The sequence below is a fragment of the Muntiacus reevesi genome, chromosome 9, assembly GCF_963930625.1.
Source record: "Muntiacus reevesi chromosome 9, mMunRee1.1, whole genome shotgun sequence".
NCBI classification, from domain to species: domain Eukaryota; kingdom Metazoa; phylum Chordata; class Mammalia; order Artiodactyla; family Cervidae; genus Muntiacus; species Muntiacus reevesi.
In genome coordinates, this window is record NC_089257.1 from 39,109,817 (window position 1) to 39,137,767 (window position 27,951).

General features: G+C 56.2%; 1 protein-coding gene across 2 annotated transcripts in view; it reads left to right on the top strand.

The window, feature by feature from the left end:
- The first annotated feature begins 2,303 nt into the window (after window positions 1-2,303).
- Window positions 2,304-27,951, top strand: part of PDE2A (phosphodiesterase 2A) — a 67,571-nt gene continuing 41,923 nt past the window's right edge. Inside the window, exons 1-2 of one of the 2 annotated variants that reach the window (XM_065944683.1) lie at window positions 2,344-2,498; window positions 13,007-13,068. In XM_065944683.1, coding sequence (XP_065800755.1) covers window positions 2,480-2,498; window positions 13,007-13,068 — 81 coding nt within the window. In that variant the 5' untranslated portion in view covers window positions 2,344-2,479. Of the gene's footprint in view, window positions 2,499-13,006; window positions 13,069-27,951 lie in introns of both variants that reach the window. The other variant, XM_065944682.1, reaches the window with a different exon arrangement.

The following is a 27,951-nucleotide window of genomic DNA, read 5'->3' on the forward strand; positions in this document are numbered from 1 at the left end:
CTAGAGTCTGAGATATCCTCTCCTGAAGAACAAATAGCTCTGGCCTGTGGCTGTATCAGATGTCTCCTGGATACCTTGTCCTACCTGCACTGTCTGGAGCCCAGGCTTGAGTTGATAATAGATGCTCAGGATTTACCAAGAGATTTGTGTACTGGTTTCAGACTCAGTACTTATAATAGCCCTTACATTGATCACCCCCTTAACAGAGCAAGAAGCTGAGGCCAAAAAAAGAGAAGGCCTCCCTTCTTGGTTCTTGGTCAGAACCTTTGCACATCTTAGCCCATGTAATATTTTCTATAGCATTAATAAGTAGGACAAGTTGCCCCCAGTCTGAAGACGCAGTAACAAACACTGACTTGGCCTGGATTACTTTGTGACGAAGGAGTTCCCCATCCCTTCCTATGCCCCTAGACATGACTCCTAGGAGAGATGCAAGAAGGAGGACCCAGAGGACTAAGGTAGCATCCAGGGAAGGCCTACTGGAGGAGGTGGGCATCCAACTGGCCCCTGAAAGATAAGCAGGCCCAGAGGGCATTGGGGTTGGGGTGGTTGAGTGAAGGCCTGAAGGTGAGAATGAGTCAGTCACCCAGCTGAATAGAGAAGGCAGCATAAATTTAAGGAATGGTGGTGAGAGGGTCAAAGCTGAAACAACAAGTTGGGTCTAAGTTATAGAGGGTCTGCCATGTCAGGCTGAGGGTTTGGGCTTTACCGTGCTGCCAGCAGGGAGTCAGTGAAGGTGTGTGAGCAGGGGAAGAGGCATGTCCAGAGCTGGGCCACAGAAAGAGAGGTGGGAGAACTCTTGGCTCCACCTGAGCTGGTGGCACAGCCGGGGCTCTGCCCAGCCTGTGTGCCTGGTGCCTGGACTGTGTCCAGGACTGGGTTCAATGACTCAACCTTGAGGAAATCACTCCCCAGGGAGAAAGGACCCAGATGAATCAGCCCAGTAAGGTGGGGAGCTGGGAAGCTGGGGGTTCACTGAGTCACCCTGCAAGAGGGGCCAGGAGGGTGGGGGATAAGGGGAGGGTTGAAGAAAGAGGGGACTGCAGTGCAGTGGGAAGGATTCAGGTCAGACCACAGCAAGGGCTGTCAGGGGACTCTGGCTGCCTGCCCACCATTGTGGGGTTGATTCTCCTGGCAGTCTTGTGAAAGAGATGGGAAAACTGAAGCCCAGAAACCACCTGGGGAGGGGATCTGACCAAGGTCATGCAGTTAAGCAGCTAGCTGGCAAAGGCGAAGAGAGACCCAAGAACACCCTCCAGTCCAGACACGTCCCACCGCCTCAGCAGTCCTCTTGCCAAGCGGAGGCTAGGAAAGGGGTGGGTCCAGGCAGGGAGTTGGCCCAGGTGACCCCTTCCCCCTCGAACCCCCGCCCCCGCCCCCCCCCCCCCCCCAACACTCCGCGCAGATGGCAAATCGGGCCGGGCCGCGCAGCCGCGATGGGACAGCAGAGGGCGCAGGAGCGTCACGGCTGCCGCAGGCGCCTGAGCACAGAGGCCGCTCTGCGGAGAACTGCGCTCCGAGCTCGCAAGTCCAACCGCGGAACCGTGGACCGTGTGGCCCTGGGGCCTGCACCCTCTCCGGCTTGCGGGAACACCCGCGCAGACCTACCTGCCCAGTGCTGGGGGCCCAGTGCGCCTACCCTCGATTCAGGAATGGTGCGCCTGTCTGTGCGCTAGCGTGTCGGTGCGCACGTGTCTCCCTCCCAGATTTGCTACTGCTCCCAGAGCTTGTCCGACTCCGAGCGACCTCTAAAATTTCCCCTGATTCCCCTCTTTTTCCTGGAAGAAGAGCAAGCCCAGGATCCCGTGTGTCGTACCAGTGGTCCCTTCCCTTCTATCTCCCCTAGCGGACCGCCCTCCACTCCCTCACTGCACTGGTCTCTCTGCCTTCGGGCCGTGGCCCGGCTCCAGGACTTTATAAGTAAGTGGAGGGGGAGAGGATGTGATCAGACAGGAAAGGGGCTCAGAGAAGCGACTCCTGAGAGGTAGTGAAAGGAGTGGAGGAGGAGCAGGAGAAGGGAGCGAAGGCGGAAAGCGGGCTACCTGGCGGGGGATCCCAGTAGCGGACCAGCCGGAAGAATCTTGAGAGCGGAGAGATAAGGGAAGTGACAGCTGGTGGGGGGCTCTGATGGGGGTCCGAAGATTGGACAAGCTGAGAGGTGCCGTCCACGGATGCGCGGAGATGGGCGGGGCCGGGGCGGTCGAGGGGCGGGGACATGGGCGGTTCGGGGCGGGGCCCGGCGGTCGAGGGGCGGGAAGCGGGCGGTTCGGGGCGGGGCCGGGGCGGACACTCGCGCGGACCCGGCGAAGCTGTCGCGGACGCGCCGACCGAGCGCAGCGGCCGGGCCGGCGGGCGGGCGGGCGGCTGCGAGCATGGTCCTGGTGCTGCACCACATCCTCATCGCTGTTGTCCAATTCTTCAGGCGGGGCCAGCAGGTCTTCCTCAAGCCGGACGAACCGCCGCCGCCGCCGCCGCAGCCATGCGCCGACAGCCTGCAGGTAGGGAGCGGGGGCCCGCTCTAGGCTCGAGGGGAACCGGGTGCTGGGTGAGCTCCCGGCCCGGTCCTCCGCTGAGCGTGCTGTCGCCGGCCTCATGGTCCACCCTGCTCCTCAACCCTCCTAGGGTGATGAAACCCCCACCCCCACCCCCCGCCCCAGTTTGAGTCCCACTTCTGTGCTGGAACTGCAGCCCATACCCAGAGACCTTGAATGCCCAGTTCACAGTTCAAAACCTCATGCCAGACTCTGAGCCGGTTTCAGATCTGGGACTCCACCCCAAGCACTGAACTCCCAATCCACAGTGGGACCCCCTGGCACACCCAAGAATTCTGCTGGAGCCTGGAACCCCCTTATTCCCATAATAGTAGAGGACCCCTGCCCATATCCCTGGATCCCCAATATATTTTCAGATTCCAGATACACCCAGAATACCTGAATCCCAACTCTCAGCCAGGACCCCACCTCAGAGCTGGAACCTCACCTCACGCCCCTGAGCCCCTACTCCACAGCCTCATCTATGCCCCCATCCAGGTTCCTACTCAAACATCTGGACTCAGTCCTCACATGAGACCCCACCCCTGAGTCTCAATGCCCTTTCCATCTCGGTTTCTCTCTCCTTCTCTGCAGGATCCCCCTCCCACTCTGTTCCTGCTTTCCCCTCTCCTCCCTCCTCTATAAGAGATCTCAGTCTTTTCTGGCTTGTCTCACCCTCTCCTCTTGTTTCTCTCTGGGTATGTTGGCTCCAATTTATTCTCTGGTTTCTTTTCTGGCTTCTATGAGTCTTTCTGGGCATCCTCTCTCTCTCTGCCCCTCTGTTTCTCTCCTGTTTGGTCTCTCTTGCCCATGTGCCCACCTCTCTCGGCCTGCCCATCACTCCTCCAATTTCTCCAGGTTTCTATCTTTGTTCTAGGGCCTTTCCATGTGGTCATCGTCCCCCTTATGTCAGTCTCTGATTTTGGGTGGTGAGGGGACTGGCTCAGAATGCCAGGCCAGTGTCCCCAGAGCCTCCACCACTCCCCATGTTGTCATGGTGTGGGTGCTGGTAGAAGGGGCTAAACATGGAGCACGCAGCCCTTGGGCGGTGCCCAGGGATTTAAGGCAGGTGGGGATCGTGCAGTGGGGCACTGGGGTTCACACAATGAACAATGAGTATATGGTATTGCATGGCACGTGCAGCTGGGGAGGCTGAGTTGTGCATGTGGAGTGGTAGCTGTTCATATGACTGTTGCATGTGTGGGGAACTTATGTGTACATGGTGTGTGTCTGTCTTCATGGGGTGGAGTAGTTGTAGGGGCCACTTACATAGGGGACTGTGTGTATGTATGTTATAAACTGTTGTATGTAATCAGGAAAAGCCACTGCTGGGCCCCGATGAAAGGTTTTACTAAGGGGGTGGGGAGAGGGTCGCTGTGAATGTGTGAGTGTGTTTGCAGCCAAGGTGACTGGCTTCGAGTCACCAAGTTACATCCTGGAGTTGGTCAGGAAATATATGGGGACATGTGTGTTGGTGTTTGAGTGTCATATGTCTATGTGATGGTTGTTGGTACAACTCTGGGTAGGAAAGAGTGCAGTGGCCAGGGCCCAGGGGTCCAAGGCAAAGACTTGTTGACTAAGTGTATGTGTGTGTGTGCACACACAAGTGTATGTGGGGAGGAGGCAGTGTGCAGGCAGGACTGTCTGTGCTAAGGAGCTGTGTGTGCCCATAAACATGTGATATTTTGATGTGACATTAGGTATGCACATTATTTATGCAGGGTGTGTCTGTGTCTGGTGGTGTGTGTGTGTATTGAATTTAATTGGATGTGTGTGTGCTTGGAGAGGTGAGTATAGGGTGTGAGAGGTGCGTGTGGGAGGTTGAGTGAGTGTGGTGTGAAGCGTGGGTGTTTGAGCTGGATGACTTTTCCGTGTGATGTGGATTATGTGATCTTTTCTCCCTATGAGCTGTTTATGTATGAAGGGTGTCCAGGGAGCAAGGGTATGTGTGGGGGTGAGGCAGTGTGGAGGCCTGTGGAGGGTGCTGCAGTGGGTGAGGGAGTGTGTGTATAAGGTGTTTGGGGTGAAGAACACAGTGTGTAATGTTCAAGTGGGCAGAATACAGCAGGTGTCCCAAAAATGTGTGTGTGTGAGGAGGGCTTGACTGCCATCCTGTCGTTGCTTTCTTCCCAGTTAGGTCCCCAGAGATGCCCAAGCCAGGCTGCCTTTACCCTTTGCCCTTCATCCTCCTCGCTTTCACCGGGGCCTTTGTCTTGGGTTTCCGGTCGAGCAGGCGCTGGACAGGCGGGCGGCGGGTGATGTCGAGGTCTGGGAACCTTTGTTCTTTTCCTCTTAGCCTGTCTCGTGTTTGGGGCCGGGATTGGAAGGGGTGGAGAGAGGATGCACGTGTCTCGGGGTCACTGTGTTTCACTACCAGCTCACAGTGCTCTGCAGAGGGTGGGGGTTCAGGCACAGGTACTGAGGCCTGGGTGGTATCCACCATGGTGCCTTCTTGACATAAGAGCAGCTGGGGCTGGGCTTGGAGTTGGGCGGGTTTGCCAACCGTGAGGTCTCAGTCCCGAGCATGGCCCAGTGCCCTTCCTGCTCACGTCATCTCCGGGGTGCTGAGCAGCCCTGTTCCCTCTTCTGTAGGCTGGCTGGTCCTCTTCCCTTCTCTGTGTGGTGCCCGGAGAGGCTTCCTGGGCTGGGAGACAACCAAGAAGACCTCAACCAATCTCCACTCATATTGATCCCACATCTGATGGGGGGATAGTTTCTGTCTGCCCAGGGCTTTAATCTTAAAAAGGAGACCTGATCACACCTTTTGGGACCTTCACATTTGATGGACCCAGTAGGAGGATCCAGGTCATATTCTCCAGAGAAAGGTATGGGGAGACCTTAGTGGGCAGCTTTCCAAAAGGGACTCGAGAACATGAAAAGACAGGACTCCTGGTGGTTGGGAGCCACAGAGACCATCGGAGTCAGTCAGGGGAAGGGGCTCAGGGCCACTGCCTCAGCACCACATTCCAGAAGGTTCTCTGAAGTGAGTGAGCTTGAGCTGAGCCCTGGAGGGGATGTAGAGAAATACAGCCTGAGATTGAGGAAGATTCTGGGCCAATTGGAAGAGAGGGATCTTGAAGGCTGTTGAACATTCCCAAGCAATACTGTCTGACTTCAGGTGGCCATCTCTGGGCCTCCTTCCTTCTCAAGTTTTCACGTCTGGCCCATCCTGATTGTCTTTGGCCAGAATCATCATTGTCGTTATCTTCATCATCAGCTTTAGGCAGCTCTTTCCAGATTCCAAGCTCCTTTCACAAATGTCTCCTTTAACAGATGAGCTCATTCCACTGTCTGAAAGCATTTATTGAGTACCTGCTAGGCCACAGGCAGGCACGGTGTTAAGTGCTGGGCGTATAGCAGTGACCAAACAGGCCTCATGGGGTTCCCACTTTCTGTGTCTAAGGAACCCCGTCTTTGTGGCCCATCCACATTGTCAGCCCCTCCAGTCCTGGGCAGATGGCCCTCTTTCTGTGTTTTCCCGCAGCCTGATGTGCACTTGATGTGCTGCAGGCAGGCATCCCATGGTATTGGGGTCTGGCTCCCACTAGAACATGAGCTCTTCAGAGGCTGGGCGGGATCTGCCCTTCCCATGTGTCCTGACCTGGGCTTAGCGTAGTCCAGATGCTCATACTGATTATCAGGGGTCCCAGTCCCCTGTGGGGTTGGCAGCCCCGCTGCCGTCTAGGGAAACTGAGGCCTAGAGTGGGGAGGTCTTTAGGGAGCCTCCTCTTGAAACCTTCCTTTGCCCAGTGTCGCCAGAGACCGAGAAGTCAGCTGACTTGTGCAGGCTTCACAGCAAGGTGGCATGGCTGGTCCCAGAATACAGCTCTCTGGCTGCCAGGCTGGGCTCTGGCCCCAGCACCATGCTGCTCCCTGGCTGGCCTCCGGGCTGCCTGTGGCGGGTAAATGATTATTAATGACCCCCCTGGCAAGGAGACAGGAAACGTTTCCCAACCACAGCTGGGGACCTGCTCCCTGCCAGCCCCAGCCATCCATACCCGCCCTGGCCATGGGTCAGCATTGATGTTATCACCATGCCGCCTTGGCCTTCTGTCTGTCTTCCTGCCCATCTGACTCCCACCTCCCTTTCCTCTAAGGGATAAAGGACAAGATGGAACAGAGCTTTCTCTTTCACATCTCTGTCTCCAATTTGCTTCACCTCCACCTTCTCCCTTGCCCCGAACCAGCCGGAAGTATTCTCTCCTCCAGGAAGTCTTCCCTGAATGCACCACCATCCCCTTCCAGTGGCCTTGTCCTGAGCCCTGGTCACTGAATCTGGCTCATTGCAGACTCTGGCCTCACTTTGATGGTTTGCTCTGATGGTCCTAAGGCTGGGTTGGTGACTTCCTGTGTGGCCTGTCCTCAATTGCTGTCTTAGGGCTGACACGTGGAGTATTGTCCCAGATGCTTCCTCCAGGAAGTCCCCAGCCCAGCCCAGGAACTCTCACTTCCTCTGACTATCCCAGCCCTCCCTGTCCATGCCATAACTGTGTACTGCCAGGCCTTTATGAGCACCTACTATGTGCCCAACAGAGATGGTAGGTAGAGAGAACACAGTGTAGACCTTAAACTTCAGCCACACATTGCCCTAAGTCTGAGCAACAAGGCATCTGCCTCTTGGCAGGTGGACAGACCCAGGTACCAGGGCCAATGGTGGTCAGGTGATGGGGTGATGGAGGGGCACAGACAAAGATGAATGCTGATAGATTGTGTGGGGAGGGCAACTCTGGAGAGAAACTTGGGGGCCATGGTGGGACAGGGCAGGGGCCCCTAATTCAGCCCAAAGTTGCAGGGAAGGCAAGTTGGGGAGCTTCCAGGAGGAAGTATATCTAAAGTGGGAGCTGAGGGATGAGCCAGGAGAAAGTTCTGGACAGGGAGAAGGAGAGAATCGCGAATGTGAAGGCTTGCTGGTGACAGACAGAGGGAGGGAAGCGTTCTGTGGAGCTGGGTGCTGGACTGTCAGAGCGGCTGAGTGATGGGATGGCTGGGGGGAGGGGTGCTGCTGAAGCATCAAGAGATGAGGCTGGTGAGGCTGGCAGGGGCCAAATTGTGCAGGACTTTTATGCCATGTCAAGGAATTTGGACTTTCTCCAGAGGGATCTAGGCACTAGGAGAAGAATTGAAAGCAGGACAGTGACTGCTCAGACCTGCGTGTTCCAAAGTTCCCTGGGCCAGGGCTGGGGAGCTCATAGAAGGGGTAAGGTGGGAGGCTGGGGCAGTTCCTTCAGATGTGGGATGATGGAGCTGAACAAGGAAAAGCCTGAGTTGGAGGGGAGGGGACAGAGGGGCAGAAGGGGAGGAGGAAGCTGGTCAGCTCTAGGAGAGAAGAGGGAGAGCCACCATGGGGTCTGGGTGGCCGAGAGGGAAGACAGGGTTTGAGAGCACATGCCTGGGCCTGCGTCAGGGCCTTCTATGGAGCAGAAGGTCTCAGGATGGCTTCCCAGGTTAGGAGGTTTGAGGATAAACTGAGACCAGGAGACCTAGATTCCGCTGGGGGTTGTCACATCCTTGTCTGTAGTGTGGGGACTTGGGATCTGCCCTGGGCAAGGAGTATTCAGCATTCAAAAATTAAAACAATCTGTAAAATGTAACATTTAATAAAATTCAAATTCAAAAATATATGAGTACATTCGAAAATGAGTTAAAATGTAAATTTATGAAAATGCTAAGCATACATCCGTGATGGTTCTAATATCAACTGTATGCCTTCACTGCTTCCCACCCCTTTGGATCCCGCTCCCTTGAAGCTACTGCTCTGGTGTGGCCAGACACCCGCCCCGGGGTGGGGTAGGGGATGGTCTAGGACCTTCTGGCCTCTCCTTCAGGGCACCTCCGCTGGGAAGCCTGCTCTCTGACTGGTGGTTTCCTTCAGCAGGCATTTTGCTTTTCCTGTCCCTCACCTTGAGGAACTTGACCCCTTGAACTTCACCCATTTTGGGGAGAGGAGATGGTGAGGGAGTTTCAAGAACCGAGGGTGGGGGGTCAGAGAGAAGAGGTGCCCGCTTTAGGACCCAGTAGGGGCAGGGCAGCAAGCGGGGGAGGGAGGATGGGACAGGGGTGGGGGGTGGGGGACTGGGGGCTGGGAGGCAGGAGGTGTGAGCAAAGCTAAAAGAACAGCATTACTCCAACTTGAATATCTGTATTTCCTAATGTAAAAGTTGCACCATTTCTGGAAGACCAGATGTTGAGGTCCCATTTTAAAATCTCAGGATTAGGCATTGCTTGGCTCCTACTGTCCGATGATCTTGCATAGCACCACTTTTTAGGCTACATTTTCTCACCTGTAAGAAAAGGAAGTTGGGTGAGATGAGCTCTCAGGAGCATCCACCATTGTCAGTTTGTGGGGTTCCAGCTTTTCATGGCTCTCAGCTCCCAGCCAGGGCTGTGTGGATGCCTGGCTGTGTGGTTCTGACATTCTGTGACTTTAAGATGCTGAGACTCTAGGAGCCGAAGAGGCAGACTTTCTGTGATTCTAAGATTCTTGGATTTGATGATTCAATGATTCTAAATGGGGTTTCTGGGAAGAGCTGCAACCACCTGCTTCGTTAATGTTGATGTTCAGTTATTAAAAACATAGCAAGAAGCAATGGAGACAGCTTGGGGCCAGGGTCGGCCCCCACCCCAGGGAGGGAGTGGAAGAGGGGCGGGGTTGGCAGTTAGTGGGGAAGGAGACCCTCTCAGCCTGAGTTGCACAGACCATTTCTCCTGCAACAGCAGAACTGGTGTACCTGCCCATGTGAGATCCACCACTCCCTAAGCTTGCAGGGTAAGGGGTGATTTCCTTCATCCCTCTGTCCCTAATCATTTCAGACTATGGCAGAGAGAGGAGTGCCCTTTCCTCCCAATCCCTAAAGCCTGTGGGAGAAATGTTCACAGTGGAGGAAGGAGAGGCCTGCTCACCCCCACCCCCTCCTTCCCTGGCAGCCCCGGCCTGAGGGGGAAAACAGGACATGAACACTTCCTGGACACAGACATGGGAATGCACGAAGCTCTGCTGTGAGGCTCAAGTACAAAGGGCCTCCGACTGGGGCAGAGGGCAGGCAGCTAGAGGGGCAGTGTGGGCATTGGTTAGGGACCCATCAGCACCTCTTGAGGACAGGCTAAGGAGGGAGGGCCCAGTTTGTGCCCTGGGGGTGGCTGTGAGAAGGACTTAAGGAAGGGAGGTCCCAGGCTAGGGGGCCTGAAGGGCTAATGACTGGTGGGGGCTCAGGCCACCAGCCCAGCACAAGGCCAGATCATTGGTCCGGCAGCTCGTTGCCTCTTGGGTTGTGCAGTCTCAGCACCCACACCAGAGGTGGGGAAAGAACCTCCAGCCTGCCCTGGCTGGGTCCCTCAGAGCCCACCAGTACCACCGACCAAGACCCAGCCTGGTGTGTTCACAGATTCAGTGACAGAGGCGAGAACCCAGACCCATCACACAGCACAGCAGGGCCTGAAAGTGCAGGCCGGACTTGGGTCGGGGGAGAGGGCCTTTGTCTGTCACCCGCCATCTTTCTCCTCCCACAGGCCAGGGGGCAGGTGGGGTGGCGATAATTGCTCGCTGTCATCTACGAGGCTACATGGTCTACCACAGCTTGTCTGGGCCGTGAGGCTAGGGTCCCCAGCAGGGAATCCCTCCCCAGCTGCCCGACCCACAGGCGCCCGCTCTGGGGTTCTCCTCCCTCGTCTTCCTGCTGCCGTACCCCTCCCTCTCCTCTACTTCTCGCTGGGCTCTCTCCCCATCCCTATGAGTTTCTGTCTCTGGCTGTCTTTGTATGTCAGTCTCTCCAGAAGACTGTTAGACTTGGAAGGGCCCTAGGAGATCATCAGGTCCGCCCCTTTTATTCCTCAGGTGAGGACGGTAGCTCAGAGAGGGGAGGGTCCTGTCCGAGGTTGCACAGTAGGCTACAGTGGAACCCAGGTCATGGAGGCACAGTCTTGGCGTCAGGCATCTAGGGTTTCAGGACTGCCTGTGTCATGCATGGCTAACCCGACAGGCTTCTCTCCTCAGGTCTGAGCTGTTCTCCCTTCTTTTCCTTTGCCCTCTTCTCTGCTGCCTGGCTGACCCCTACCTTGGGCAGACAGTGCCCATGGGACACAGACCAGAGCCTAGGACTCTATGACTGGGGTGCACACCCATGCACACATGGACACACAGACACTTGCAACTGTATATAAGTCCCAGGGGCAAACCTCTGTCATGTAGTTAGGAGGCTGTCCTGGAACCTAGTTTCTCTTCCTATGAGGCACTGCACACCTCCTCCAGGAAGCCCCCGGGGACTTCTCTTCAGAGTCCCTTTCCCACCAGTCCCTTTGTGATAACTGAGTTCTGTTGAGCCTAGGTTCCTCCTCTATGACCCCAAGGGCACGGCTGAGTCTCCCTCTGGCCCTGGAGCACCTCCTTCAGTGTTCCCTCCTTCTGTCTCCAGGAGGGGCTCGGCTTCCTGTGGCTGGGTGGGGAGAGTCCTGAGGTCCCCAGAGGACGGTGGGACAATGGGGAGGCGGTGACAGATGAGACATTGCGTCTTTCCCAAAGTAGGCTCCACCCTACCCTGACCTCCTGGCCGATGTCTGGGGCACACCCCTGGCCTGTGGGTCCCTAAGGACTAGGGTCCTGGTCTGACTGTCCCCTTCCCCCTCCCTCTCAGTGCAGAGGTCACAGCATCAGAGCTCCTGACCCAGCAGCAGCTCTCTAATTGGAAAGCTGTGGAGTCCTGATCCCCAAGGTGGCAGCAACATATTAACAGGATGGTGTAGACTCCTGGGGCCTCAGGCAGGGGCGAGCTGGACTGCTCTGAGTAGGAAGGTGATAAACATGAAGTTTGGAGTAGGATTATGGAGGCACTGTGAATGCCTAGCTGAGACTCCCACCCCCAGTCCTGTCCACCTTCCGTGTGCTTGAGCTGGGTGACGCGGAACCAGAGGGCGTGGGGCAGGAGCCTCTCCAGGGAGTGGTGGAGAACCTGGGGTGCAGTTAGAATTGAGTGAAACTAGCACTGCGTCTTCTCAGGTGGGGGAGGGGGCTGTCCCTGGGCAACTCAGTGGTGGCGGTGGGTGGACCATCGGAGGCCAGGATGGAAAAGAAGGCTTAGGCTTGTGGACAAAGGGATGGGCCCTTAGGTCAGACACTTATCTTGGCCCTCGTCATTTCCTCTGCCGGACATGGCTGGGTTAGCGGGGTCATCACACAGAGGGAAGGAACAGGCCGAGCCAACGCACATGAGGCCCTGCAGTAGACTCAGGCACATGGGCGACCTTGTCACACCCTGGGCTACAGTCAGTCCCCCATCGAGGCCCAGCCATGGAGCCACAGTCACCCTGAGAGATGGCACCGTCTAGACCATCAACCCCTCTGCCCCTAGACCCCAGGCATCCTTGGCAACACTCGGGCCCAGCTGAAGGCACTGCCGAGGAGGGAGACGCCACAGGACACAGGGACACGTGGGGCAAGCAGACACTCTGCCAGAGCCCCCCCTCCACAAGCATCCACACACCAGGTGCAGCTGCTGTCACCCCGAGGGTGACCCAAGGAGAACCGCAGATTCCAGCAGGTGTCCAGAGCCTCAGTGAGATGAAAGGAGCGCCAGGCAGAAGACCCAGAACTGCCCCCTGCCCCCACCCCGCGCTGACTCGTGCCCTCCCCACCAGCTCGCTGAGTGCCCGAGGCTGTTTATTTCCTAGCAGGGATGGGTGTCTCATCCCCACCAGCTCCCCCTCCCCACCACACGCTTGCCAAGCTGCCAAATCAAATCAGCCCCTGCGCTCGCGCCAGGCGGGCATGGCGGCCAGCAGCTGACGGGAACGAAGCCAGGCTCAGAATATCCCGCCGCCTGTGCCTGTCCGATGCCTGGGTGCGCTTGTGGGTGGGGGTGGGGAGGGATAGCCGGCCCCTGGGCAGCACCTCCCAGAGTGGATCCGATTCTGGATGCCCCCCGGGGTGGTGGGCTCCCATGAATGAGTGAGCAGGTCCTGGTGTGTCTTCCAGCCCATGAGGAGCTGTGGGATAGAGCTGATAGGATGCAGGTTGGGGGTCCGATTGGAGCCCAGACGTCTGTGCACTGTGCTGGGCTTGAGGACTCACATGTATGATCCCATTCACTTCCCAGCAACCCCAGCTGGAAGCCCAGCCCAGTGGCTGTGAGCTGGACAATACGAACCCCATTTTATAGACGGGAAGCTGAGGCTCAGACAGTGGAGAGAAGGAGAGAAGCAGAAGCAGAGGGGACCTCAGGAGGGGTAACAGCGTGGTCATGTCCACCCTTGAGGAGCCCCAGGCTGAAGGAAAGAGTGGCTCTATTCTCAGAGTTGAGGGACTGAGAACACACCAGAGTCAGACGCGCCCATGGGAAGCAGGGGCCATCAGGCAAGGCTCCCTGGAGGAGGCCGCCTGTGGGAGATAGGAGGTCCTGGGTCTGCTGGGGGCTGGTGGAGGGGCAGCCTGGGGAGACGGGGGAGGGCCTGGCCGGCCTCAGCCCCTGGCTTTCTTGTCTCTGCAGCCAGCCGGGACCTCCTTGCACAGGAGCCAGTGCCCCCGGGGAGTGGAGACGACACACTGCAGGTGAGAGCTCAGCGGAGGGAGGGCGGACTGGGGTGGGCTTCGGGGTGGGGGGTGGGGGGCGCAGGCTGGGGGCCAGTCTGAGCGCTACCCCCACCCCTGGGAGGACTGGGAGGCTGGAGCTGAATCCCAGCCCCACCCCCTCTGGCTTAGGGTCACCCCAGACCAAGACCACCTCTCCCTCCCTATTCCTGCCCAGAGTTCCCTCCCCATGAGGATTCACCCTCCTCCGGAGTCACCTGGGTGTCACTGGGGCTCCTCCCTCATCCTCCCCACCCTCACCCAACAATTCACTGTTGATTCTCAGCTCTGAGTATCTGGTGAACTCTCCAGCTCTCCCACTGCCTACCCTGGTCTGGGACGGGTCACCTTTCCCCTGGATGGCTCATTGGCTGTCTCCTCTCAGGTGCCCCCCTTCTCCAAGTGACTGCCAGAAACATCTTTCTAACTCACAAACCTGAACTTGTCACTTTTCAGCTTAAAAATTCTCCCTGCTCCCCCTCCCCGGCTCCCTCTACAGCCTCAACCAGGTCACAGTTCCCCCTTCATTCACTCCTGCCTCCCTAGCACCACTCCGGCTGGCCTCTTTCCCCTTCAGCTTCCCAAATCCTTCTGGGCTCAGCTCTAGCCTCGCCTCCTCCAGGAAGCCCTCCCTGCCTTTCAGGCTCCCTCCTCTGAGCTCTCCTGCTTTGGCCGTCAGCTGCTGGGACATTCTGCTGCCTGTGCCTTTAGCACCCTATTTTCTCCATCTTGTGACTGGGATGTCTCCCCCTCTGAACTGTGAGCACCCTGAGCCTAGGAATGTGCCTTGTCCATTCCTGAGTCTCCCACCACCCTCCAAAGGGTGCCTGAGGAGGGCTCAGGGAGCACCTTTCCTTTGAGATGAGGGGTGCCATCTCAGTCCCTAACCATGCCTTTGGGGGCGCCTCATAAGAACTGTCAAGTGTCCATGGGATCCTGAGTCACAATGGGGTGGGTTAGGGTTGGTGAAGGTTGGCACAGAGGAGGGGTGTGTGTGAGATCAGAGAGCCTTTGATGAGCCTCCCCTGTGCCCTGGGGGCCTGGCTGAGAGGAAGGGGAGACTGTGGCTGTATCAGCCCCTCCTCTGGGCCAGGAGCTGTAGATCCACTTCCCTCTTTAATCCCCACGACCTCCCTGGAAGGCAGGGGCTGTGATTCTTCTACTTAGGGGAAGCTGAGGCCCAGCGGGGTCACACAGGGAGTGAATCAGAGGCAGAACTGAAAGTGGACCTATGTCACATATTCAACCCTGGCTCGCTCTCTGCCCTTGGGTGAGATGGCCAAAGATGCCCGTGCGGGGCCTGGTGCCCAGCGGTGTCAGCATGGGCTCACTGCTGGGACACGGAGCCCAGCCCCGAGGATGTGCCTGCAGCTGGGTGCTAGGCGAGGGAGAGGGGGGGACCTGGGGAATCATTATTAATTTATTTCTGGCCGTGGCATTCCCCGTGGGGCGGGGGCTCCCCCGGGAGCTGGGACAGATGGTGTTCCTGGGAGCCAGCAGTGTCTCTGCAGCCGCTGCCACCCGCCAGGAAAGACTGGATTTGTCATCCTCCCAGGAAGCGGAGAGGGGAGAGGGCTTTGGAGAAGCTGAGCCCATCCTGGGCGATGGGAGCGGGGCTGCAAGGGCAGGAGCCGGGCCCAGGCTTCTCGTTTCTTTCTCTGTGTAGAGCCGCCTTGCCCTTGGCCCTTGGCCCTGTTCCCTGCAAGTTCAAGTTCTGCCTCCTTCCTCACCCTCCCCATGAGGCTTCCCCTCCATCATCCACATTTGTTCCTGCTGCCTTTCCTTCACCTGGGTCCCGCTGCCCCCCCTCTCAGCCCAAAGATATGGGCTATGAGCCCCCCCGGGTCTCAGTTCTTTCCCCCTAGTCCCACACCCATCACGGAGATGGCAGGTATCTGCCTGGCCTCTGAGCAGCACCTGCTGTGTTTCTGGGTTCACTTAGCACCCCTTCCCGAGTGCCCAGGCCCATGCTCAGCCTTGCTGGAAAGAGACAGGTTGCTCTCCCTGGGGACCCCCTAACACAGAAAGGCTAGGACTGGACAGAGTAGGAACCCTAGGGTGTGGCTCAAACTATTGGGACCCCTGGAGGGAAAGAGGGATGGGAGACTGATGAGGAGCCTCCTATGAGGGTGGAACCTGGGGTGGTGAATGCACTTATCCAGTGGACAGACCATGGGGTCAGGTGAGCATGAGTTCAAGTACCAGCTTCACCACTTCCTAGGGGTGTGACCTTGGGCCAGTCCCTTAACCAACTTGAGCATCAATTCCCCTCACCTGTCAAAAGGGGATAAGAAGCTTCACCATCACTGGACATAATCACTATTATTGGACATAATAATCACAGCAGGCCTGTTGGGAGAAGTTACAAAGATAGTATGTGTGAGGCGCCTGCCCCAGGCCTGGCCCACAGAGGATCCCTGGAGGGAGTTGGCAGCCTCCCTGCTTCCCTCAAGGGTGAGATCCTTGGAGCCAGGTCTAGATGGCTCTGCTTTGTGAGACCAGGTTCCCCATGGGGCTGGGTGGGCACAGCTCATTCTCTTGCTGCTGGCAGCACAACAGCCACGAGAGCAGGACTGCCGGCTCTCAGCCCTCCCATCGGGTGTCTGTTCAGCACACCTTCTTCGAATGGCTCCCTGGCCCCAGTGCCAGCTGGCCGACTTGGAGGAGGGGCTCTTCAGGCACCATCTGGAATCCTCCTTCAGCGCCAGGGCCGTTACTCTCTCTGGATGTCAGGGCTGAGGCAGTTCAAGCAGTGAGCTGAGCACTCGGGGCGAATGCCGTCTCTGCGCTTCTGTGATGGCTCTCAGGGCCCAGACGAGGTTTAGGAAACCCAGCTGGGGCAGGGACTGGGAAGAGGCAGACGTGAACAAGTGCACGGGTATCCACACCAAGCACCCTAGTGCTCTGCCCAGCACTGGCTCCTCTATGGCTTCCCACTGGATAAGGAAAGACCACACCTTGGCCATGGCATTGCCAACTATACCTGCTGGACCCTTTCATGTCCACCCCTTGCCCCAAGACATGGCGATGCTCACTTCCGGGACACCTGCTCTTGCTGATCTCCCCTGACTTTGTTCTCACTGACCCCTCTCTCTGGAATGCCTTTCCCTTTTTCCTCTACCTACTCCTTTTGGCGCTAGTGGTAAAGAATCCACCTGGCAATGCAGGAGACACAAGACTCAGGTTTGATCCCTGGGTCAAGAAGATCCCCTGAAAAAGAGCATGGCAACCCACTCCAGTATTCTTGCCTGGAGAATCCCGTGGACAGTGGAGCCTGGTGGGCTACAGCCCACAGGGTCGCGAAGAGTTGAACAAGACTGAAGCAACTCAGCACGCAGGCACACACATGCTCCTGTTTCAAGCCCCAGATTAGATGCCACCTCCTTTGTGAAGTCCTCTCCGATTGCTCCCTCCACCTCAGGTCAAACTGGCCTTCCCAACCCCTCCTGGGCACTCACACCTCCAAGCTTCCCTGAACTTACAGTCAGACAACTTGTTACACCATGTGGTTATATATCCTTTCCCATGTAGTTGTAAGTTTCTGGCTGGTAGGAACCAAGACTGAGTCTTCTTAGTCTCTCCTGGGCTGATGTGGGGCTTGGCATAGGCCTGGTATGTAGTAGGTGCCCAATAAATGCTTCTTGATCCAAAAAGAATGGCTGCGAGATGAGGATGAAGTACTTCTAAGAACTGTATTGCTGTATTGGGTGCAGACTTCCTGGAGGGGACACCTTGGAACTTTGAAGGATAAGGAGGGGTAAAGTCAGTGATTAATGACCAGAGATCAGCTGGATAGTCAGGGAGGTCCATGTAGCTGGCTTCTGAGAGGACCCTCTGAGGACAACAGGACGGGGACCAGACACACAGCGGAGCCTGGAGCAAGGACTTACAGGGGGCTGCAGGAGGCTGGCTCCGTGCTGAGAACCCAGCTCCAAAAACCTTTTCGCCCTTGGGTCCTGGTCTGAGGAATGCTTGATCTCCGAGTCTAGAGTGAGGCTGAGGCCAGCAATGGTGAATAAGTGGGCCCTGGTGGTGGGCTAGCCATAGGCAGGGGCAGGAGCCAGGGTGGGGCTGTTGGGTAGAATTGTTGTGGGGGTTGGGAAAGGCTTCGGGGGTGAGAGGAGCAGCTTGTGCAAGGGCATGTGGGTAGGATGCCCCTGGGTCTGCCGGGGAGAAGGCCGACATGTCAGTGGAGCCCAGGTTACTGTGCTGGGAACGTTGGGGTGAGGCTGGACGGGCCACTGCAGGCAGCTCTTCCCATGCTCGTATTTAAGATTCTTAAGTGACTGCTTCGGGCTGGGAGACCTGCCAGCCTCCTCCTGGATTCCGCACATCAGGAGCAAGTGGCCTCAAAGCTGCCCCATGGCCCGCAGGGAGCCACTGCCAACAAGTTGGTCGTAGCATCTGGTGTCCACGGGGGCCCCCAGGCCCTGCCATCTGTCTGCGCCCACCTGTCGGGCTGCATAGGCCCAGGGTGTGCAGGGACCTGGGCCAGGGAGGCAATCTCAGCTGCCACCCCAGCCTGTCTGTCTATCTGTCCATCCATCTGTCCACATCCCTGACTGACCAAGGACGAGGTAGAGATGGGCAGATGCAAGTCCTGCCGTTGGAGAAGCCTAGTCTGCAGGGGCAGGCATCAAGCACCAGGCGTTTACACCCAGGGAAGACACAGCTGAGCCTGGGCCAGACTTGTGGGCTGGCCAAGGCCCCGGGTGGTCCCCTCAGCGCTTGAAATGGAGGCTCAGAGGAGGTGGGGACTGACTCCGAGGCAGACAGTAGGTCAAGGCCGATGCTGGGCCAGATGCTGTGGCCCCGGGGCTGGAGGCTCCTCTGGCTGGCCCCTCCCCCACCACCCTGCCTGGCCCTTGGCTGTAAACACAGAGAGAACAAGTTCCGTTTCCCGGGAAATATTTATCTCAGGCCGTGTGGGGAGCGTGCGCTGGCCTCCGCCTGTCCTTCCTGCGGGCTGCCCTGGGGCAGGAGGTGAGGGGGCTTGGTGGCCTTGGGGGGCAATCTGTGGGGCCCCCAAAAGCTGAGCCAGGAAGGGTGTGCCCTGCGGCTCCCGCAGGAGCTGGAGTCTGAATGCCGGCGCGCGCAGAGAGAGGAGGCAGCTGATAGGAGAGAAGCCGCCGCATAACCTCGCCTCTGTCACGTTCCTATTTTCATCCCTGTCAACCCGTCTCCTCCGGTTCCTGCCTCCAAGCCTTTGCTCCTGTCTGTTGACCCCACCTGGGATGCCGTTTCTTCCACTTCCTTGTATGTCCCAGCTCTCAGCTGGCTTCCTCTGGGAAGTCTTCCCTGACTCCCTAACCCCCTAACCCTTTGCCCTCCCCCGCCCAGGAGCCTGTCCTGCTCTGGCTCCCAGCAGCTTCAGGCTGAGCCCCACAGATCAGCAAAGGTCTTGTTCCAAGCCGCTCAGACAGTCCAGACAGCTGTGTCCAGGCTGCCCAAGAGTCCCCTCCCTGGGAAACACAGGTCTGGGCCCCCTGGGGGTGAGGCAGGGCCCAGAGGTCACCTTTCAGTGATTTAGGACAAGCCCAGGCACACGTGGGAGCCAAGTTGATTGAATGGGGTGAGGGGGAATCCCACACGAGCCCAGCAAGGATGGAGGCAGTTAGAGGGGCCCCAGGTCCCTGCTGGGGCGGGGTGGGGGGTGCAACTCTTGGACTTTAGGCTGTGTATCCCTGACGGGGGCCCTGACAACAGGAAATCCTTGAAGGAACAGGCAGTGGCTGAGGACTCAGCACAACAACAGGAAACAGCCTTGACATGGGGCAGCAGCTCTGGCCACGGGACCTGGTGGGGTGGGGGTGGGGGCAGCTTGTGGGCCCCAGGGTGATGCCGAGGGTGACACTGAGACCCTGACAGTGGGGCAGCAGGGGTTCTGCTTTGTGACCCTGACTTTGTGAAATCATGGGATACTGTGTGGAGAGTGGGTGAGTCACCGAGTGTGACACCAGATGACACACACCAAATGCATGCCGCCAAAATAGTGATACCAAATGCGTGCCACCACTTGCCCAGGACTGTGTGAGACAGTGGACGTGCTGCTGATGGTGTGACCCCGTGATATTGGTTGTGTGATGCTAAGTGATGCCAAGTGTGACGCTGTGAGGATCAAATATGTAAACACGGATGAGTGACACTGTGCAGTAACGTGTGGTCCTGAGTTTGGGGGCTCAAGTGTCTGACACTGAACTGTTAATGTGGGCCCCGGGCATACAGGGAGGCTGAGTGTGCAAGCAAGGGTGTAACACAGAGTGGCATCGTGTGTGAAAACCAGTGTGTGATACTCTGCAGTCCTGTAATGCTTGTGACAGTGTGAGCTGTTAGTCCACAACCCTGTGTAAAATGCTGTCATGGGAAGACCCTGCTGGATTCAGGCAGGGAAGTGACACGGTCTAATTTATGGGTTTGAAAGCGTCTATTCTCTTGTTGCAGAGTGTATGAGGGGGAACCAGTTGGAGGGGCTGAGAGGAGGTAGGCAGAGAGTTGAAGGCAATTGTAGCCCCCCAGGCTGGAGATGGTGGTGCCTGGGCTAAGGGGAGGGCAGAAGAGTTGGAGAGAAATGAACAAACTTTGGAGATATTTGCAGGTAGAAATGACAGAACTTGCTGATGAACCAGAAGGAAAAAAGGAGAATGGCTCCCAGGTTTCTAATTTGAAGAACCAAGGGATGGTTTGTGGCGATGTTACTGGGAAAGGCATGGAGTGGGAGAGGACAAGGAGACAGAAATTGACAGACCTGTTTCAGATGTAAGTCAAACATCCAGGTGATGGGCAGCTAAGGCCAGGCTGGGGATACATTTGCAAGCCAGCAGGTAGGGCTGATTTGTTAAACCACAGACCTGGCTGGGATGACCTGGGGAGAGACATAGGGAGAGAAGAGGTGAGGACTGAGGACTGAACCCTGAGGTGAAGAGCTGCAGTGAGACAGAGCAGGCACGGCCAGGGAGGTGGAGGAGACCAGATTGGGTGAAGCTGGAAGTTAGGGAGCGGGAGAGGGTCAACGGGGTGAGATGCTGCCAAGCCGTCAGGTAAGGTGGGAACAGGGAGATGGTGCTGGGCTGGGCCATGTGCTCAACTGAGCCAGACAAGAACCCTGTCGGTGACAGGGTGGGGCCAGAAGCCAGATGGCCTGGGCAGGTGGTGAATGGTGGTGAAGACAGAGCATAGTCAGTCCTCTGGAGACCTTTGGCTGTGAAGGGATGCAGAGAGGATGTGTGGTTGCTCCAAAGGGGTGTGAGGTCAAGGGAGAGTACAATTTTTTCTTATTATGGAATATTTTAAACACACAGCGCTTGGGAGAATAATACAATAAGCTGGTCATATACCCATCACTCAAATATAAAAGTCATTAAGATTTAGACATATTTAGTTCATCGATCCCTCCTTTTTATTTTCATTTTCCTTTCTTGAAATATTTTGAATTGTGGTAAAATATGCATAATATAAAATTGACCATCTTAACTATTTATTTTTCAATAGAGATTTCAGTGGTGCTAAATACATTTGCAGGGATGTGCAACCATTTTCCAGAACATTTTTCGTTTTGCAAAACTGAAACTTATATCCATTAAACAACTCCCTCTCCCTCTAGCCCAGGAAACCACTATTCTGTTTTCTGTCTCTATGAATCTGACTATCCTAGGTATCTCATATGAGTGGAATCATATAGTATTTGTCTTTTTGTGATTCTCATTTCATTCACCACAATGTCCTTAATTTTCATCCAGGCTATGTCATAATATATGTCAGAATTTCCTTCCTTTTTGAGGCTAAATAATATTCTATTGTATGAATAAATCACATTTTGTTTATTAGTTCATCCCTTGATGTACACTTTGGTTGCTCCACCTTTTCATGAATAATGATGCTATGAACATGGATGTGCAGATATATCTTTAAGATCCTGATTTCAGTTTTTTAGATACATACCCTGAAGGGTATATGATAATTTAATCTTTAATTTTGAGGAACCACTGTACTATTTTCCACAGCAGCTGTACAATTTTACATTCCCATTGACAGTGTATGAGGGGTTCGGTTTCTCTACATCCTCACCCACACTTATTTTCTGTTTTTTTTTTTTTTTTAAATAGTGGCCATTTCAATGAATGTGAGGTGATGTCTCCCTGTGGTTTTGATTTGTGTGCCCTGATGATTAGTGATGTCAAACATCTTTTCACGTGTTTGTCAGCCATTTGTACATCTTCTTTAGAGAAATGTCTATTCAAGGTCTTTTCCCATTTAAAAATCAGGTTGTTTATTTTGTGGTTGAGCTGTAGGGCTTCTTTGTATATTCTGGATACCAACCCCTTATCAGACATATGATTCGCAAATATTTTCTCCCATTTTGTAGGCTCTTTTGCTGAAGCATTTTAATGCAAATCTCAGAAATGATGTCATTTCATCAAAGGTGGATATTTTTAAGGTCCTGGATGACATGAGACAGTGCAGCCCAGAGCCAGCTTGGAACTGTGTGTGTGTGAGTCTGTGTGAGGGTGTGTTGGGGACCTTGGGAACGCAGTGTGTGGGTGACACTGAACGTGGGCCTCGCCCTGAGTGAGGACCAAAGGGATAGTTTCTCTATGTGTGGCCCAGTGACACTCAGTGATGTGTGGCACTGTGGACACCATGAAATGATTGTGTGTCGCCGAGTGTGTGGGACATGCCATGTGACGGCAGCAGCGATCGTGTCCTCCCTGTTTCGCCCTGAGCCGATGAGTGTGACATAGAGTGGATGCTGCATGGGATGAGAGGGGTCGCGGGTGTGATTGTGTGGGATCAGCCCCAGCCTCGGCTGCTGACCCTCAGACAGAGGGCAGACATCACAGAGTGGACGAGCAGGAGCACTCAGTGGGGATAGACATGGTGTCTGGGCCCAAGTATGAGCTGGCGTGAGGCCTCCTCCTTTCTCTGAGCACCCCAGGAAGGCTTCCTGGAGGCAGGGTGGGAGCACGGCACTGGGATGCGGCAGGTACCCAGTAAGAGCAAGGGCTATGGTTCTGGCTCTGACATTTAGCAGGTCATTTTCTCTCTTAAGCCTCAATTCTCTCAAGAATAAAATGGGGCTGGTGGGAGGATTACGTGAAACGGTGCAAGTGAACACAGTGCCTGGCACTAAGTGAATGCTCAGTGGTCCCTTGGGGAGACCATCTCTTGCATCCCAGTGTCCAGGCACCCAGTGTGATGTGAGCACCAGTGGGTGTGCAGAGGGGCTGAAGAGAACAAATGATGTGTTTTATGTTCTCAGCCCTCCACTTTCCCTCTCCCATCCCTTCTGTCCTCTGCTCAGCATTGTCAGGACCTCCCCATCCCATGTTGCTCCCACACCCTCCTCTCCCTGGCTCCTGCCATCCTCACCCGCTGTCAGCCTCTCGCCCAGGCTCCTGCAGCCTCATTCAATTAGGCCGATGCAATTTGTTCAAGAAAAAATGCCATAATGTGGTTATCACACCAGTGGGGGATCTGGCCAGGGTTGCGGGGGGTGGGGGGTGGTGGGTAGGAGACCCACACCCACAGCTGAGGGCTCAGGTCTGGAAGGGCCTTTCTCTTGGATCCCTGCCCACTCCCTTGGGCTCCGTTTCGGAGCCCACAGAGTCCAGAGCTTGGAACTCCCCAACTCCAGGTCCAGAGATCTTGAGACAGAAGCTTGAGATGATTAGGTTCATTGTGTCTATGGACGGTCCCTGGTCCTCTCCGTCTCAGCCTCCCTGTCGGACAAGGAGAGTTGTCATTGGTGGGGGTGGAGGTGGGGGTCGGGGTGGTCTCTGATCCTCTGGCTGGCCTAGCTTGTCTCTGCATCCCTGATCTGGTCAGTCCCCGTCATGGCTTCTGTAGGGCCTTCTCTTGGGCTTTGGAGAAGGCGGGGTAGAGGGTGGGTGAAGGGGGAAGAGCCCCAGGGGGAGTTTGGTGGGAGTGGGTGTTCACAGAGCCTTATCTCTGTCCAGAGCCAGAGATCCTCTAGTTCCAGGCTGCATACCTGGAGCGGGGGCAGGAAGATAGGGAGTTTCTGTTTCCTGGTCACCTGCAGGGTCACAGCTTCTAAGCTCGCAGGTTGAACTTTACTCACACAGGGTTCCGACAGTGCTGAAACCCAGCTTGCACTCAACCCCCCGACCAACCCTTGTCCCTCAGGCTTCATTTGCCCAGAGGGTTGGGGTCCCTCTTTGTAACTTGCACGGAAGTGCCCTAGCCCCCCGGCTGGGAGCCACTTAGGCAGGACCGCAAGATTCCTCTTGAGTCTTCTCAGCGGCTCTGGGAGAAGTCACCATTTTATAGATGAGAAAACTGAGCCCAGGGAGATGGAAAGCTTGTCCAGTGCCACACAGGTGATGTGTGGTGGGGAAGACTTGTGGGCCCAGGTCTGCCAGAGGTGATGGAGGAGGTGATGGGGTGCGCAGGGCAGGTGCATCAAACCCCCCATAGGCACAGATGCCAACACTCAGCCATAAACTTATTCATTTGTTCAGAGACAAAACCAGCCGCTGATGCACTCACAGTTCCACAAACAATTACACACTTGCTGTGCACACCCAGGCCCACATAGACATCACCAACCCACATCACACCCACACAGGCCCCCACATGCACAGATGGCTCACGCACAGACATGGTCTCAGGGGTGTGCTCACACTCCCAGAGTCCCAGACCCACATGCTTTCACACAGACATCCCCCTAATGACCCGAGGGACATATTCTGCTGTGGTCACGTGATGGTCCATAGGGACATGCATTATGGACAACTGAGGGACAGGCCACATGTGTGCTCAGGTCACCAGCTGAGCAGGAGCTCCCCATAATGTGGGGGAAAAAGTCAGGTGGGATGAGTGTATCTGGAATTTTGCAGCCAGAAAAGTTAATGCAAAAGCAATTCTAGCGTTCATTTCCAAGACAAAATTTAGAAGGTCTGGAGAAGGGCATGGCAACCCACTCCTGTATTCTTGCATGGAGAATCCCCTGGTCAGAGGAGCCTGGCCAGCTATAGTCCATAGCATCGCAAAGAGTTGGACACAACTGAGCGACTAACACACACACTGGTGAGGTTGGGGGACAGTCTCGTCTTTTTAGGGTTTGGGGGCCTCTAAAGGACCTGCACAGATAGATTCTCACAGGCACAGCAATAGCACGAGATTTCCTGAGCTCACATGTTTACCCGGCCCTGAGCTCTGTGTGTGTGTGTGTGTGTGTGTGTGTGTGTGTACACATGCGCTCAGCGGCTCCCAGATCCTTGGGATATGAGGAGGGAAAGTAGGAGAAGTTCCAGCGACTCCGGATGTTTGTTCTGTGGCTTCCTAGGCCCTCCAAAGGCAAATACTTTTGGATGCCAGCCTGCCTGCCCGGGTGGGGTGGGTGGGGTGGTGGGTTGTGTGAGGAGCCTGCCTCTGGAGCCCCATGGACGGGGACCCTGCATAATGATGCAGTGTGACCAAGGCCCACGGCCAACTTCCCGTGGACTCGGGGGCCCATCACCTCCCCTCTCTGGGGCTCGGTTCCCCCATCTGAAAAATGGAGGCAGAGAGGAGGTGAGACTGGATGGGCCTTCCCTTTGAGACTGAAATCAGGAGACATTCCAGGGTGCAGAAGAGAAAACCAAAGCTGGTGGGGAGATGCTGGGGTCAGGGTAGGGTGTAGGAGCCCAGAGCCTGCAGCGTCTCCCCACCAACAACCCCTTCCCTGGAGAAGGGCGGTTCCTCAGAGCTTTGCTCAGGGAGTGGAGGTGGGGGGAGGCCCAGCCCGTGCTGATCTGCCAAGGGGAGAAGAGGAGGCAAGGTGGGGGTGAGACTCCCCTGAACCCTGAAGGACTGAATGGGGAGCAAGAGAGCACAGCTGGGGTGGGGCACCAGAGCAGACTTGGGCTGAGCCTAGAAGGACAGGAGGGGAAAAGTGAAGAAATGGAAATAAAGGAGCCAAGGCCTGGAGGCGGGAGGATGATGGGATGGTGGGGGGAGAAGGTTGGAGAGTTGGGAAGAGGCTGGGAGTGTGGAACCTGGACCCGGGCATCAGTAGGAATAACAGTGGCCTAGTCTGGGGTGCTTCACAAACAGTTCCAACAAGTCCCAGAGCTCAGAGCCTATTCTGGGGCCCTGGGAGCCATGGCAGGTGTGTTGAGGGGGTTGGCTCAGAAAGGCCCCCGCTCTGGGGAACAAAGTTGGAAGCCCAGAGGCAGGGGCATGCCTGAGACGAACCCTGCCCAGAAGATTTCTCATTCCAACCCCCAATACAGTGGGATTATTTTTAGGAACAATGAGAATGCTCACACATTCCTGCAGGGGCAGGGAGAAGGAAGGGGGGCCAGGAGCCAGTGCAGAGGGGAAGGGTGGACCCCGCCCCTCCCTCCAGTTCGGGCTTCGTCCTCTGGGCCAGCGAGGTTTGAGGACCCTGGCCAGCCCTGCCTCCCTGGCCCCGGCCCCAAGGTCCCCTCCTGGCTCTTCTTTTGTTCTTCAGCTTCTGAATCGGTCCTTATCTCTGTCCCAGTCTCTTTCTCATACTCACCCTCCCTCCCAACCCCCACATGCGCCGGGAATTGGGGAACAGCTGAGATGGGCCAGACCCTGAAGACAGAGCCAAATACAGTCATGGGACCCAGCAGTGAGGCTGTGGGAGAGACGCATGCCAGAGAAGAACAGACTGAGGGAGAGGGACAGACATGGAGAATCCAGGAAGGCTGGGAGGGAAACAGAGCTTAGGTCAGAGCCGGGAGAGTCCCCTCTGTGGCCTGCTGTCAGCCTTGTGCTGGAGGGGACGCCCTGCCCGGCCTGCCCCCTTCACCCCCAGCAGCCCCTCCCCAGGCCAGCCCTTCCTCCCTGCCCTCTGCAGGCCCACACTAACCCTGTGCCAGGCCAGTGCCATCCTTTATTGACTTCCCACTGTGGGCACTGTGTCTGGAACAGGGAGAGACCGGAGGTCCTGTCCCTGACTTGGAGGAAGACACCCAGCCCCTCCCCACATCTGAGAGGGGCTCAGTCCATCCACCAGCCAAGACGGAAGCTGAGGGACCTCTAAGACAACAGTGCTCAGCGGGGAGGGAGCCTAGTGTGTCCCGAAGGCCTTTGGCCGGAGCAAGGCCTCCTGACTCCAGGTGCATGCATGCTTAGTCGCTCAGTCGTGTCCAACTCTTTGTGACCCTGTGGACTGTAGCCCGTTAGGCTCCTCTGTCAATGGGATTCTCCAGGAGAGAATATTGGAGTGGATTGCCATGCCCCCCTCCAGGGGATCTTCCTGACCCAGGGATCAAACCTGTGTCTCTTAAGTCTCCTGCACTGGCAGGTGGGTTCTTTACCACTAGAACCACTTGGGAAGCCTGACTCTGGGTGAGAACTGGGCAAGTCCTTTCCTGCCTCTCTGTGTCTTAGTCTCCCCTGGTTAAGCTGGGGACTAGGTTCCATAGGCCTGAGGCCCTGTCAACTCTGGTCCTGTGCGAATTCTCAGGAGGGTTGAGAGGAGGACAAGTGACCCACCCAGGAAGGCTGCCTGGAGGAGGTAATCTCACTCATGAAAGAAGGTGATAATGTTAGTGCTTCAGGGAAAGGGCCTCTTCCTCCTGACATACCATCTATCCCCTGCCCTCTCTGCATGGGGAGGTGATCCTGAGGCAGAAGGGCCCCCCAGCCTGCAGAGATGTTTTGGAACTGTTGCCAAAGTCCTCTGTACAGGGCACTCTCATTCCTTAGGCTCCTCTAAGACAGTAACTGTGCTAGACTTGGGAGACTTTGAGAGGACTTAGCTGTCTTCCTGGCCCAGCGGTCTCCAGAAGTCATGGGGTCCACCCCTCTTGCTTGGTAATGGCATATACCCTTCACAGCCCAACAGCCCTGGGCACTTGGGAGTCTAGCTGATCATTTGATAGATAACTCAGTGAATACCTCCTGACACCTGTGATGGGGGTTGCATGATACTGGGGTCCGCAGGAGGAATAGGATACAACCTCTGCCCTCTAAGAGCCCCCAGTCTGATGGGGGAGCCAGGTGGACTATAGTGGAAACTCTGCACTCCACGCCATCATGGGGAGCACAGGCTGTAAGAGCCCTGGGTGGGAGACTCAGACTGGCCTGAGCGAGGGAGCAAAGACAAAATGTTCCTGGAGGGAGGCCCAGAGAAGGGAGGCCAGTCGTTCATTTATTCAATCATTCATGGGTCCAATTGTTCCTTCGACCATCGTTTCCTGAGAGACATTAATTCGTCTCTGACGCTGGTCCCAGCGGTTCACTCAGCTCCATCCTTCTCTCCCGCCTGGGCCACTGTCTCTGCCTTTCAGAAGCTCCTGGACTTGCTTTGTTCAGCTCCCAACCCACCCTGAAGGCCATGTGAGGGGGTGAGGCTGAGAAGGGTTCAAAGACATTAAGGGTCATGGAACCCAGAGCTGAAGGCCAGCAGGGTTCCCCCAGTCCTTTGTTGGGGCACCAACTCCCTAGCAGGGCCCTGTCCTTGTCTACACACCACTGGCAGCAGGCAGCACACCTCCCTCTGACCCAGGCTTCTCTTTAGTGGTATGACTGACTCATGGCCAGCTTATACCTGTCTCCTTGGGACTCCCAGGCCATGCCTCACCTTGCCCGCATGGGCCCTTGGCCAGGAGTCAAGAACAGTAGAGGCATCAGGTGTTGGGGATGGCAGTGATGAGGGGCTGCTGTGTGCTTGGGAGGAAGGCTGTGACGCTGAGGAGAACGTGAGCAACGCAGGTGGAGGTCACTGTTGGCTCTGCCATGAGAATAAGGCAGAGGGGCATGGGGGGCATGCCTAGGCATGAGCCTATCCTGAGCCCCCGCCCCCCCACAGGCCATCTTCTGCCTCCCCCACTTGGCTCTGGCCTCCCTCCCTTTGCCCACTCTGCTGTTCCCTCATCCCATCCTTTCCTCACC